This window comes from Heloderma suspectum, chromosome 4 (genome assembly GCF_057233095.1).
Source record: "Heloderma suspectum isolate Gila_16-S chromosome 4, 16-S_ref, whole genome shotgun sequence".
Taxonomy (NCBI): Eukaryota; Metazoa; Chordata; class Lepidosauria; order Squamata; family Helodermatidae; genus Heloderma; species Heloderma suspectum.
This window is the reverse complement of record NC_139461.1, coordinates 281,506,902-281,520,663: the sequence shown is the minus strand read 5'-3', so window position 1 is coordinate 281,520,663 and position 13,762 is coordinate 281,506,902. Positions and strand designations below refer to the sequence as shown.

Here is a 13,762-nt window from a genome sequence, read left to right as displayed (position 1 = left end):
GGCAGTGAGACAGCTCCTTGGTAACTGGATGATATCTTTAACATGATCTTAATTAAAAACTCTGTGATGGAACTCGAGGAGTGAAGCGCTCTCTAAAGTATTTTAAAGGTTTAAAGGTCAAAACCAGCACCTTTGAATGGGCCATTTGGAAGACATCCGGGGCTACTGTTTCAGCTTTCAGTGTCTGAATGGTGGGAAGGATCAACATTCAGTGTACAGAACCAGCGTGTGTAGTCCAGGAATGAAGGCCCTCTTCAAACACCCTTTCCTGTCAGAATTATACCGTTGGGGCACTGCAGCACAGTTGGGATATCCTCGTGATCCACTCTTACCAGGAAAAAGCACGAATCACGTTGTGAGCCAGCTGACATAACTAAGCGCAGCTCCAATGCAAAGTGCATTACAGTAGTGTGGTCTCAAAGGTATGAATGACCATCACCATGTCAGTACGTGAAACAATGGTCCATTAACTTCTCACCAGGTGGAGTTGGTAAAACACATTCCTAATGCTGTAACTTGGGCTTTGAGGTGCAGACATTGATGTAAGAACAGCCTTAGGCTCTGGACATGAGTGATTAAAGGAGATGGAACACCATCTATGATTTTCCTAACCCTTCCTCCACTTCTGGATTATAAGACCTGCTGATCCCTTCTCTGTCTTTGTTGTTGTTGTTTTTTAAGTGGGGGTTTCCTTCTTTTCTCTAGTAAGACTCTTTGAGCATTTATTTCCTGTTCAGAAGTTTTTAAAATTAACAGCTCTGTTTATCAAGTTGCGGGTATTGCTGGCAGCAGTGTGGTAAGCAATTATTTTGTTTAATGGGAAGTAAAATATTTTGCCTTGAGTTAATGAAAGTGATACTTCTGTCTTATATTTGTAGGGAGAGATGAAACAATGCAGTCTGTCAGACCATCTTTCCTTGAATATTTTGAACAAAAAGAAAAAGAGAATCGGAGAAACAGCTATGGAAGGCAGGTGCCTGAAAGATATTCTTCGGATTGGAGAGTACCTCAGGATGGTGATTACGAATTTGTGAGTAAACTACTTTGGGTATATCCCAGGATCATATTTTGCATTTCTCTTTTCTATTAGAAAGAGAAATAACCCCTGTCCAAAATAAATATAGGCAGGGCAAGCCTGTTTGTTCAGAGAGCTCCAACATTTCCTAAGCCTTGCTGTGCTTCTACCTGTAGGACAGAATGGAGGAAGGAGAGGCGTCTGCTGCCTGGTTTTTCTAAAACAACAACAAAAAACCCTATTTTCCTCCCTTTGTGAGCAATGTTGGGGACATGTAGGAGGGCTTTGGATACAGTCTGCCCAGCCCCCCCCCCCTTCCATTTTTGTCCCTCTGCAACATCAGAGCTACAATACTGGAGAGGAAAGGGATATGGAAAGGTCCATGAGGATTTGGGGGAGGGGGGAATCACAGATCAGATCTCCTCTGAGGTTGGAGTGGAAGATCCAAGCTGTCCTGTGGCCCCTGGGATGCTGTTCCAGGGGCCATAGGATTGCAGCCTTAAACAAAAACTGTACAAAATACTTTACTATTACCTACAAACTATTCTTATTTAAAACACACGATACTAAATGTTTAAAATGTAGACAAATAAAAGCAGCAAATTATTTAAAGTAGTGATCTCCTGAATGTATGATGAGTAAAAAATCCATCTAATAACGCTTGAATTTAAACAGAGAATAACAGTTCAGATTGCCAGTGAAAATAGTGTACAATAGTTCTTATTGCTAAATGTGTTTCAATCCTCTGGCTACCTTTAGCAGCATATAAAGCTGCTTCAGAGTTTAGCTAACTCCTTTAATATCCTGCATGTCATTTGCGGGGATGCAAGACTAGAAGAACCTAAATGCTAATGGACTTGGGCTGGTGATGTGTAGTTTATCTCCCTTCTGAAAACAGCCCTTAACTTTTCCACACCCTGACAATCACATAGAGGTGACCAAGGGGACATTTCTGTCTTCCCAAGAATCTTGAGAAGCTAGAATAATCATCCTGTTCTTAACTGTTGTCAGCTAGGAAAGAGAAGATAGATGTTTAGTGGGTAGCACCTGTAACATTTTTGGTGTGATGCTTCCCTTGCCTGAACCATTTCTTTAGGCTGTAGCAGGGGCAGAAAAGGTCAGCAGAGCCACCATGAGCTCTGTTGAGAAGCCATCTTTATCGGCTTTGCCTCTCCCCATCATCCAACAGCCATTCCATCAGGCTGTAGCAGAGAGAGAGGAAGGAAGCAGGGCCACTTAATTGGTTCAGCTGAGAGACCATCAGTTTTTGGTTCCTTTTCCTCTTTTAATCTGTTTCAGATGGTCCTCCAGTCTTTCTGTATTATGTTAAGAATTGGTGCCTGAGTTTTCTTGTTTTCCATTTCCCTCCCATCTCTTTTTACTTTTGTGCATGTCTTTTTAGATTTTAAGCTGGAGGGCTTTTATTGATCTGTAAGCTGTTCCTGGAGCTTTCTGGATGAAGAGCAGGGTATAAATGCTTTAATCAGTCTTTCGCAACCTGCTGCCCTCTTGATAATTTTGGACTTATCCAAAATCCAACTCCCATCAGCCCCAGCCAGCATTGCCAATGGCCAGGAATGCTGGGAGTTGTAGTCTAAAACATCTGGAGGGAACCAGGTTGAGGAAGGCTGCCTTAAATAAACAAATCTACTGATATTGACAGAGCTTTGGAAAATCTCAACTCTGTGATCCTTGGATGAATTATAAGAACTCCTGGATCTGTTATCAGTTAAGGTTTCTCCTTTTGATATGGACAGCAGTGCTGGCGCTTTACAGTCTAAATAAGATTATTGTGATCCCCACTCCAAAGCGACCCTAACAACTTTGCTCCTGTAGAGTATCCACCTGTGTATTTCCACAAGGTCGCCTGAAACAGGAAAACCCCATTTTCAAAATAGTAGGGCTGCCACTCCTTTCTATTCCAGTGTAAGTGGTTTAAAACACATGTTGACAGATTAGGAGCTAAGTCTATAACCTAATTAAATGTTGAAGGGATTTTGACAGTTGTTTCATTAACTGTTTTCCAACGGAAAAATCTATGTTCCTATGCTTTGATAAAAATCATCAGGCATGGAAATCTCAGCATTACTGGTAACTGGTGTACATGATTTATTTATGTATGTATGTATGTATGTATGTATGTCCTGCCTTTTTTCCTTCCTTAAGGACCCCAAGGCAGTGTACATAATCCTCCATTTTATCCTCACAACAACAACCATGTGAGGTTGGTTGGGCTGAGGGTCTGTGTCTGGCTCAAAGTCACCCAGTGAGCTTCCCTGGCCAAGTGGGGACTAGAACCTGGATCTCCCACCTCCCAGTCCAACACTGTAGCCACTACACCACACGGGCTCTGATGAGCAGCTGCTGGTTACTGCATGGCTCCGCTTGCTGATCACACCTATTAACCAAGCACATTTGATAGATGACCCCCTCCTTTCTCCCCTCAGAGCTCATATTCTTTGACTGTGCAGAGTGTTAAAGGCGGAACAGGGATATGAGAGGTGAAGTTCACAGAGGCTTCCCATTCTTCATAATGGCCTGGCATGCTGTGTGCCTGTGTTTGCATGCAGGCTGGGATTGGGGGAGATGGAAAAAATGCCTGCATTATGCATGGGCAAGGATAATGCCTTGTTGGTACACTCACTAGTGCTTAGGTACTTTAAATTTAATATCACAACTGTTGTGGACTGAAGGATCTATTTTCCCATTGGTATTAGCTTGTTTAATGGTTTAATAGGCTTTTAGCTGTTTAAGGGAGCAATCCTATGGCCACTAGACACTGTCTAGCGGGCCATAGGATATGCTGTTTTCCGGGAACCGACCTCGGAGCCCGTGCTCCGAGGTTGGTTCCTGGAAATCTGACCTCCCTCCTGCCTTGGAGGCAGTGTGGAGAAGCTCCATCCTCTGTGCTTGGAAGACGAGCACAGAGTGACTGAAAAGGGGCGGGGCTGGGGGACATTCTGGGGTGGGGAAAGTGGAGCTGCACGTATGACACATCCTATGTGTCGTACGGCAGCTTCCTCTCCTGGTCAGGCCCCCCGCCGCTAGACAGCTGCAAATTATGTCCATTCAGTGGACATAATTAAAGACATAAGTGAAGTCTGTTAACAAGAACCATGTTGCTTATTTAAGATTCTTGTTCATGTAGTGTTTGGTGTTGTTGTTCAGTCATTAAGTCGTGTCCGACTCTTCGTGACTCCATGGACCACAGCACGCCAGGCCCTCCTGTCTTCCACTCTCTCCTGGAGTGCGCTCAGGTTCATATTCATTGAGTGTTTTGTGTACCTGGTATTTGATGGGACACAACAAAACATTACGTGGAGCTCTGTACGTGATTGCTGTTGGGCGAGAGTTGTGCATACAGAATTTCCAATTACAGTAATCAAGGGCAGTTGTAGTAATTCAATAGCAGAGGCTTGAATACCATTGCACCAGGGCATGTAATTAGTCACATCCTGTTGCAGATTTAAATAAATTATACTGCCTTTTTATCCTGAAGGTTTTGCTCATATGGTGTTCCATCCCCATTTTTTTTAAGCTACGTATAGTATAATCTAGGTTTTACAACTTGAGTTACTTATTACATTTCTGATCTTCTCAATTAGGTCCACTTTCAAGTTTCATTTATTTCTCAGTTGGGAAATGTCTGAAAAAGCTTAAGAGGTTAAAATGTCACTCGGTGCAGCTTTACCTAAGATTGTCATGGAAATATACACTTGCAGTGAATACTTGGGCCTATATTACAATTCATAGAGAACCTGCTTGTGTGTACATACAAATAAATGATGTCTGACTTTAAGGCTGTTAAGCCTAATAGAAGAGCTTTTTAAAAATGTAGCTCATTTTCCTCCTTCGTATCTCTTAGTATTGCAAACTCTGTCTAGAGTGATGAGAGTATTGGGAGAAAGAAGGTAAGAATAACTGGCTTTGTTCCTACTTAATTTGTAGCCCTTGAACTGTAGTACAGGATGTTAGGTATTCCTTCATTACATCTCTCTTATAAAAGCAAAGAGGCACAATTCAGTGATTGTATTGTTGGTCTGTGACCTGAATCTAAGCAGCCGTTTCTCTGCTACAGACTAAGCAACCTTTTAACATGTCATCCTATTGCTGAGATTCCTGTCTATATAAATGAGGTTGCCAAGGATAAACACATTCTAAAATGTGAGATGCTCAGAGGCTGTAACACTGTTGCTTTCCCATTACCACAGCATCATTAGTATCTTGCATTATAGCACATAGCGGAAAGAGTCAAAGTGCGTGTTGGGGGATTCTTCAGTGGTGTCTTCCATTAGCCCTGCTGGATCAGACCAAAGGCCTTTTTAGTCCAGCACTCTGTTCTCACCTGTGTTCCCCCAGCAACTTGTACAAAGAGGCCTCTGACACTGGAGGTAATATAAAACCATCGTGAATAGTAGTCACTGATAGCCTTATCTTCCATGAATTTATCTATTCCCCTTTTAGAGTTGGTGGCCATCACTACATCTTGTGGCAGTGAGTTTCTAATGTAAGTATTTCTCCTCTCAGGTGTGCCTGCACTGGTATATGCTGTGCTCCTGTGTAAGCTTTAAATCACATTAGCAGGAAAGAGCATTCCCTTTCAAGCAGGTGGGAGAACCTCATACTGGCATTAGTCCTGCCACCTTTGAAACTGTGCCCACCGCTGTTGTACCACTCTGCTCTTTAGAGAATTTGGCATTGCCCACAGTTTGTATTATGGAGGTCAGGTACAATTCCGTGCCTGTGTATTGGCAGTAGTGTGCACATGCCTTTTAAAAAAGTACTTTCTGCTCCTCGTTTTGAGGGGTATTGACAGAGTTGCATATCTACCATGCATCTCCAATCATGGAACCCAAACGTAAGATTTAGCACCTTGATTTGAGAGAATTTTGAGAATCATAGAATAGAATGCTTTTGGCCCTGCCCACCTCTGGAATTCTAACCCAGTAGTGTTGTCTTTGACAGCAGCTCTCCAAAGTGTTTTGCACCAACAAATATTATATGTGGAGCCCATATAGTTGTGAGAATCAGCTGGGGAAAGTGTTGAAAATGTTTCATGAAGTCCTTGAAACCATTTTGGGATGCTATAGGATGTCCAGTGTTCAGGATTTGTATCTTCAGGCACATAACAAAATTATGCAGATTCAGGGCTGGCCCTACCATTAGGCAGAGCGAGGCAGCCACCTGAGGCAGCTGATCTTGACTGTCATGAAGGGGCAGCAAATTGTTAGTTGTTTGTTATTGTTATATTTTTACTTCCAGAGAGAGGTACTTGTGGGATTTTTTTTGCCTCAGGTGCCAAAATGATTTGGTCAGCCTTGGTTACTATGCATTTGAGGTGCATGTGGGGGTGGGGACATATTTGCAGTACTGCCACAGGCAGCAAAAATGCCCTAGGCCAGGTCTGTACAGATTTCTGATGTTAAGACCTTTGAGTCATCTTACCTAGGGGTGCAGAACCTCAGGCTCGGAGGCCAGATCCGGTCCACCTAAGGTCCCAGTCCAGCCCTCTGAGGATCCCCATAAGGCCATGCCCCTTTCCTCCAACCACCAGTCATTTGGTAGCTTCCTAGCCTTTGTGCATTTTTTCCCCATTCTAAAAGGTTGGAATTTCTTTCCGAAGGCATTGTTACAGGCAGTAAGAATTCACCCCTTTGCTTTTGGCCCTGCCCACTTCTGGAATTCTAACCCAGTAGTGTTGTCTTTGACAGCAGCTCTCCAAAGTGTTTTGCACCAGTGCTGCATGAAATGCTTTGGGTTCAACCTGGGATGCTCTGCGTGCAAAATACGTGCTCTCCTATTGAGCTGTCGCACTTTCCTTAAATTCATGGTGCGTTTTTTTTACACATCCTTGGCCTATGACTGCATTACTTCAAGGTGATTTAACATCTCGGTTTCAGAAGTATTGACATCCCTATGAGTCCATGTTGGGCTATATCTGCATGCATGTATGTATAAGTAGGTTCTGCTGGGGAATTGTGAACAGTGTGTGTTACTTGTTCTTCCCTTTTCCCTTTTTTTGCAAACACAGGAAAAAATAAGGTGATTGGCTTTTTTAAGTTTTTAGGTTTAGCTTCGATTGTAATGTGTTTTTTTCTCTCTTCTTCTCCATTCCTGAACAACTTTGAATGATTTTGCCCAAAGGACTCTGTCATATTAAAATAAAACAGTTCTTTGTTTCTGCCAGCAGCATCCCTCTGGACAGCCATAAAACTATCTTAAATATCTCTGCTTCAGGCCTCTGGGGTGAAAGACATCTCAAATCAAAGTAAACAGTTTGCCTTTTATGAGCGGAGAGAACTTGCTTGGTAGTTACACTAACGTCTGAGTGCATTGTGGCGAGGTAATGTAGCAGCACAAATTTCCCCTCTCTTCGCTGGCCTGTGGTTTTCTGGGCTTAATGTGAAGCAGAGCTTTGTCTCGGAAGCTGCTTCCCTCAGCCCAGGTCTCAAAATACTCAGTGCATGTACAGAGTGCACCCCTCACCCTGACACAATAGCTGTAAGTCAAACTAGACATGGCACCATTCAAAAAATTAGCAATAGCATGCATGTTTTTTAAAGTAAAAGCACACGTAGCCCCACTCCCTGATATACACCTGCTATTTATACTTTATTTTTTTAAAAAAAAATCCATTACTGCCAACTGCTGATTTTGTGAATGGTAACACAACTTGTTTGGCCCCCATTAACCATAGCCAGCTGTATCCACACCTCTGGGATTGAGCAATGAGAGTGTGTTTCCAAGGTAGAGGACTATGCACTTTTGAAGCCCATCGCCTAAAGAAATTTTAACATTGCTTACATTTAATTCAAGCTGTGAACTGGTGGTGTTTACTTTTACTTCAACGGGTTTGGGAAAAAGAGACGAAGCCTTGGAACTGTATAGGAACTGTAGCCTTGCAGCATGTTTTTGTTTGTTCTCTAAATTTACTGCATGTGAAATTGTGCTTTCCCTGACTCACTTTGTCACTGAAAAGTTTACATTTTTTTAAAAAAATACTTCCTGTATAACTAGCATTTTTCTTTTATCATCCACTCTTCAACTTTGTTTCTGTTATGCAGTGGTAGCATGACCACAGAAAGCAGTGAGGATTTTCAGCACCTTCAAGCATGTTTCACATTCTAAGAGTTGATACATTGGCTGCTTCATAACTTGCTCTGAAGAATGTTAATGGTCTCAGCAGTTGTACAGAGGAAGCATCTATTAAGCTCTCTAGAAATGATTGATAGTGAGGGACTGCAAGACACTAAGTGATTTATTGCTTATTGATCAACAAAAACATGCTCTGGTTTACAATGACCGATACGTCTGCTATATCACAAGTCTTGGTGTTGGCATCGTGTGTCTTATGAACAGGCTGATATCTTGATTCTCCCCCTCCCCTCAATAGTTTATTCTCTCTCTTCTGAACACTAGTGTTGGACTGCATATTAATAACTTAGGGTGCAAGCCTATTGGGATGGCTGCAAGTCTCTGAACTCGGACGCTTACAGCCATCCAATGCAGAGTGGGAGGAGTGGCACAGGCGATCTTCACATCTACATTCCTCCTGCTCTGCATTTTGGCTAGACAGGCTTTTTCACCTGTCTAGCTGGGTCTCTGTGGAGTGGGAGAGAAGGAGGCTGGAGAGGCTGGGAGATATGGAGGCATATGCCAGCTTCCCCAGTCCCCTCCACGCCCACTGGCACACTTCCATTTCCTCCTCTCTGAGGTCGTTTTTATGAGCTCAGAGAGGCAGCTGGCGCGGTTCTCTCCATGCCGGCTGCAAGAGGGAGGGAATGGGGCGCTTGGATTCATGGCTCTGAGGTCAGAGCACTGTCTCCGACCATGGATCCGGAAATCCGAACTATCCTATGGCCTCCCAGACTGTCTAGGGGCCATAGGATTGCTCCCTTAGGTATGTTTATTTCTTGCTTGCCTTTTGTCTGTCCTTGTTTGGCAATTAGCTCCATCATAGGCTTGGGCAATATAGAAACAAGGCTTTTCTGTATGTGCACAATTTTCAAGGCCCCAAACAGGAGCATTTATCTAAATGTTATCCCAGTGTCTCAGCTTGTGTTTTATAAATAATGAGTTTTATATTAACACAGACATTTTGGCCTAACCCACCATGGCAGTTCTTACGTTCTTGTTTAGGAAGTAGATCACTGCAGAGAGCTTGGTACTGAAAGATGCACGCGTACCTATTGGCAAGCTCCTCCGCTGTAGAGAGAACTTGGTTTGCTTCTCTGCTCCTGATCTGTAATGCAGCAGGATTGTATCAATAATTCTGCAAGCAGAAAGAAGTATCCATTAAAGTAAAGCATTCCTGTTGGTGCACTTAACGTTTTATGACTAAAACCAAACACTTTCACCGAGTCTGAAGGGATTTCTGTGTCCCAGTGTTTTCCATCATTTGTGCAGGTACATTGCAGGAAGAGAAAATGCAGCTTAGACCCTAGCTATACAAAAGCACACCTCATCTCTAGTATCACGCTTTGATCATTCTTTAAGTGTGTACTTGATAGTGTCATACTTTAAACTAGAGGTGAATGGATTGATGTGTCTTAACTGTAGTTTGTATTAGATCATCCTGTGTTTTAATGGGATAATGTTTTAAAATGACTATACTCTGCTCCATCCATAATGGAGAAGCTTGTCTTCATAGGAGCACTGCATAATAGTGGAATTCAGGAAATGAGCTTGAAATAAGATGAATTCTTACGCTAGTATTAGACCTTCTTCTGAAGTGTGGTTCTTAATTGAACATTTTATGAAAATGTATTACATTGAAATAGTTTTTGATGGAAACATCTGGTGCATTTTCATTGGACAGTGTTCATTGGCTTCACTATTACATGACGTGGACAGCTCTTCAGATCAGCTAGGGCGTTTTCATTCTGCATAGATAGGGCCGTATGAAGTCTGTGCTAAAAGGAAAAGGAATATCAACATTCTGCACCAAGGTAGCTACAATTCTGTGATGAGAAAAGCATATTTCTGCAGCCTGTGTAAATTATGCAAATTGTATATGTTTCCTTAATGCATGTGTCTGTCTTGCTGCTTCGGTAGAAGGCAAGGAACAGTAAGGCACTGAAGTACCACTCCCTGTATAACTTCACTGTACTGGCTTCGGAGACGTACTTTACTAGGGCTTGAAAGCAAAGAAGTTAGACATTTGATTCTTTAAGGCAGCAATCCTACACACACTTACCTAGGAGCAACTCCCATTGAACTTAATGAGCCTTATATCTGAGTAGATATGTATAGGATTACACCACACAAATCAGGATGCAGTATTTTGTGCCTTTCTGCACTTAAGCTTTCTGTTTGTTGTAGTGCAAGGATTGAAGCTCAAATAATTTGGCCACCTAATGCGAAGAGAGAACTCACTGAAAAAGACCCTGATGCTGGGAAAGATTGAAGGCAAAAGGAGAAGGGGACGGCAGAGGATGAGATGGCTAGATAGCATCACCGATGCAATGAATATGAATTTGAGCATATTCCGGGAGGGAGCGGAGGACAGGAAGGCTTGGTGTGCTATAGTCCATGGGGTCACAAAGAGTTGGACACGACTTAACGACTGAACAACAAGTTCAAGGATGTCATAGGAGCTTAGGTCCTTGCTAAAATCCTTGCTCAGTTATACAATATGAAGTCTTCTTTTGTTTTTCTTTTAATGAAAACATGGATTTAGTATCCAAAGTTGCTCTGACATGATGAGTTCTTCATAAAGCAGTACCCCACCACCAACCAACCTTTAAGATTCTTTTTTTTCCCTCAGAGATGATCTTTTGGATATTGCTGAATCTGATCTGCAAATTCATGAGTGTGTCATAGTGTGGTTCTGTTATATATATCTATCTATCAGGTTCCTCATATATATGCTCATTACAGAAACTCTGAATTCCATTGCATCCCACAATGGGGGCACATCACATTTAGATTTAGAAAGTTCTGCCAGTATTTGAAATTGGGAAAAGTCAGACAGCAAAGGGCTTGAGCTGTTATCAGCTCCTGTCACGAAAGATAATTTCCCCCTGCCATTGTTGTTGTTGTTGTTGTTGTTCAGTCGTTAAGTCATGTCCAACTCTTCGTGACCCCGTGGACCATAGCACGCCAGGCCTTCCTGCCCTCCGCTCTCTCCCAGAGCATGCTCAAGTTCATATTAATTGCATTGGTGATGCTATCTAGCCATCTCATCCTCTGCCATCCCCTTCTCCTTTTGCCTTCAGTCTTTCCCAGCATCAGGGTCTTTTCCAGGGAGTTTTCTCTTCGCATTAGGTGGCCAAAATATTTGAGCTTCAGTTTCAGTATCTGTCCTTCCAATGAGCACTCAGGGTTGATTTCCTTTAGGATGGACTGATTTGACCTCCTTGCAGTCCAGGGGACTCGTAAGAGTCTTCTCCAGCACCACAGTTCGAAAGCATCAATTCTTCGGTGCTCAGCCTTCCTTATAGTCCAGCTCTCAAAGCCATACGTTGCTACTGGGAAACCATAGCTTTGATTAGATGGACCTTTGTCGGCAAGGTGATGTCTCTGCTTCTTACTATGCTGTCTAGGTTTGCCATAGCTTTCCTCCCAAGGAGCGAGCGTCTTTTAATTTCATGGCTACAGTCACCGTCTGCAGTGATCTTGGAGCCCAAGAAAATGAAATCTGTCACTGCTTCCATTTCTTCCCCTTCTATATGCCAGGAAGTGATGGGGCCAGATGCCATGATCTTAGTTTTTTTAATGTTGAGTTTCAAACCAGCTTTTGCACTCTCCTCTTTCACCCTCAACAAGAGGCTCTTTAGATCCTCTTCGCTTTCTTCCATTAGGGTGGTATCGTCTGCGTATCAGAGGTTGTTGATAATTCTCCCGGCAATCTTAATTCCAACCTGTGATTCATCCAACCTGGCGTTTCCCATGATGCACTCTGCATATAAGTTAAATAGGCAGGGTGACAATATGCAGCCTTGTCGTGCTCCTTTCCCAATTTTGAACCAATCGGTTGTTCCATGTCCGGTTCTTACAGTTGCTTCTTGACCCTCGTACAGGTTTCTCAGGAGACAGGTAAGGTGGTCTGGTACTCCCATCTCTTTAAGAATTTGCCACAGTTTGTTGTGATCCACACAATCAAAGGCTTTAGCGTATCAATGAAGCAGAAATAGACGTTTTTCTGGAATTCTCTTGCTTTCTCCATGATCCAGCAAACGTTGACGATTTGAACTCTAGTTCCTCTGCCTCTTCGGAACCCAGCTTGTACTTCCGGTAGTTCTCGGTTCACGTACTGCTGAAGCCTAGCTTGTAGGATTTTGAGCATAACCTTGCTGGCATGTGAAATGAGCGCAATTGTACGGTAGTTTGAACACTCTTTGGCATTGCCCTTCTTTGGAATTGGAATGTAAACTGACCTTTTCCAGTCTTGTGGCCACTGTTGAGTGTTCCAAATGTGTTGGCATATTGAGTGCAGCACTTTAACAGCATCATCTTTGAGGATTTTAAATAGCTCAGCTGGAATACTGTCATCTCTGCTAGCTTTGTTGTTACTAATGCTTCCTAAGGCCCACTTGACTTCACTCTCTAGGATGTCCGGCTCAAGTTCAGTGACCGCACTCTCATGGCTATCAGGGACATTCAGATCTTTCCTGTATAGTTCTTCTGTGTATTTTTGCCACCTCTTCTTAATCGCATCTGCTTCTGTTAGGTCCCTGCCTTCTTTGTCCTTTATCATGCCCGTCTTTGCACAAAACGTTCCCTTGATATCTCCGATTTTCTTGAAAAGATCTCTAGTCTTTCCCATTCTGTTGTTTTCCTCGATTTCTTTGCATTGTTCATTTAAGAAGGCCTTCTTGTCTCTCCTTGCTATTCTCTGGAACTCTGCATTCAGTTGGATATATCTTCCCCTTTCTCCCTTGCTGTTTGCTTACCTTCTTTCCTCAGCTACTTGTAAAGCCTCATGAGACAGCCACTTTGCTTTCTTGCATTTCTTTTTCTTCGGGATGGATTGAGTTGCTGCCTCCTGAACAATGTTACGGACCTCCGTCCATAGTTCCTCAGGCACTCTGTCTATCAGGTCTAATCCCTTAAATCTGTTCATCACCTCCACTGTATATTCATAAGGGATATAATTTAGGTCTAGTCGTTTAGTGGTTTTCCCTACGTTCTTCAGTTTAAACTGAAATTTTGCAAGAAGAAGCTCATGATCTGAGCCACAGTCAGCTCCAGGTCTTGTTTTTACTTGACTGTATAGAGCTTCTCCATCTTTGGCTGCAAAGTACATAATCAATCTGATTTCGATATTGACCATCTGGTGATGTCCATGTGTAGAGTCGCCTCTTGTGCTGTTGGAAAAGAGTGTTTGCTATGATCGGCGTGTTCTCTTGGCAAAACTCGATTAGCCTTTGTCCTGCTTCATTTTGTACCCCAAGGCCATGCTTGCCTGTTATCCCGGTGATTTCTTGACTTCCTAATTTAGCATTCCAATGCCCTATGATGAAGAGGACATCTTTTTTTGGTGTTAGTTCGAGAAGGTGTTGTAGGTCTTCATAGAACCGATCAACCTCAGCTTCTTCGGCCTCAGTGGTTGGGGCATAGACTTGAATTACTGTGATGTTGAATGGTTTCCCTTGGATTCGTACTGAGATCATTATATCATTTTTAAGATTGTACCCCAGTACTGCTTTTCCCACCCTTTTATTGACTATGAGTGCTACTCCATTTCTTCTAAGGGATTCTTGCCCACAGTAGTAGATATGATGGTCACCTGAATTAAATTCGCCC

The 13,762-nt window shown here is 42.8% G+C and overlaps 1 protein-coding gene across 2 annotated transcripts in view; it reads left to right on the top strand.

Annotated features, from left to right (window-relative positions):
• Positions 1-13,762, top strand: part of STK4 (serine/threonine kinase 4) — a 111,474-nt gene that overhangs the window by 52,607 nt on the left and 45,105 nt on the right. For both annotated transcript variants that reach the window (XM_084853986.1, XM_084853985.1), the window contains one exon: positions 879-1,030. In XM_084853986.1, coding sequence (XP_084710112.1) covers positions 879-1,030 — 152 coding nt within the window. The remainder of the gene's footprint in view (positions 1-878; positions 1,031-13,762) is intronic.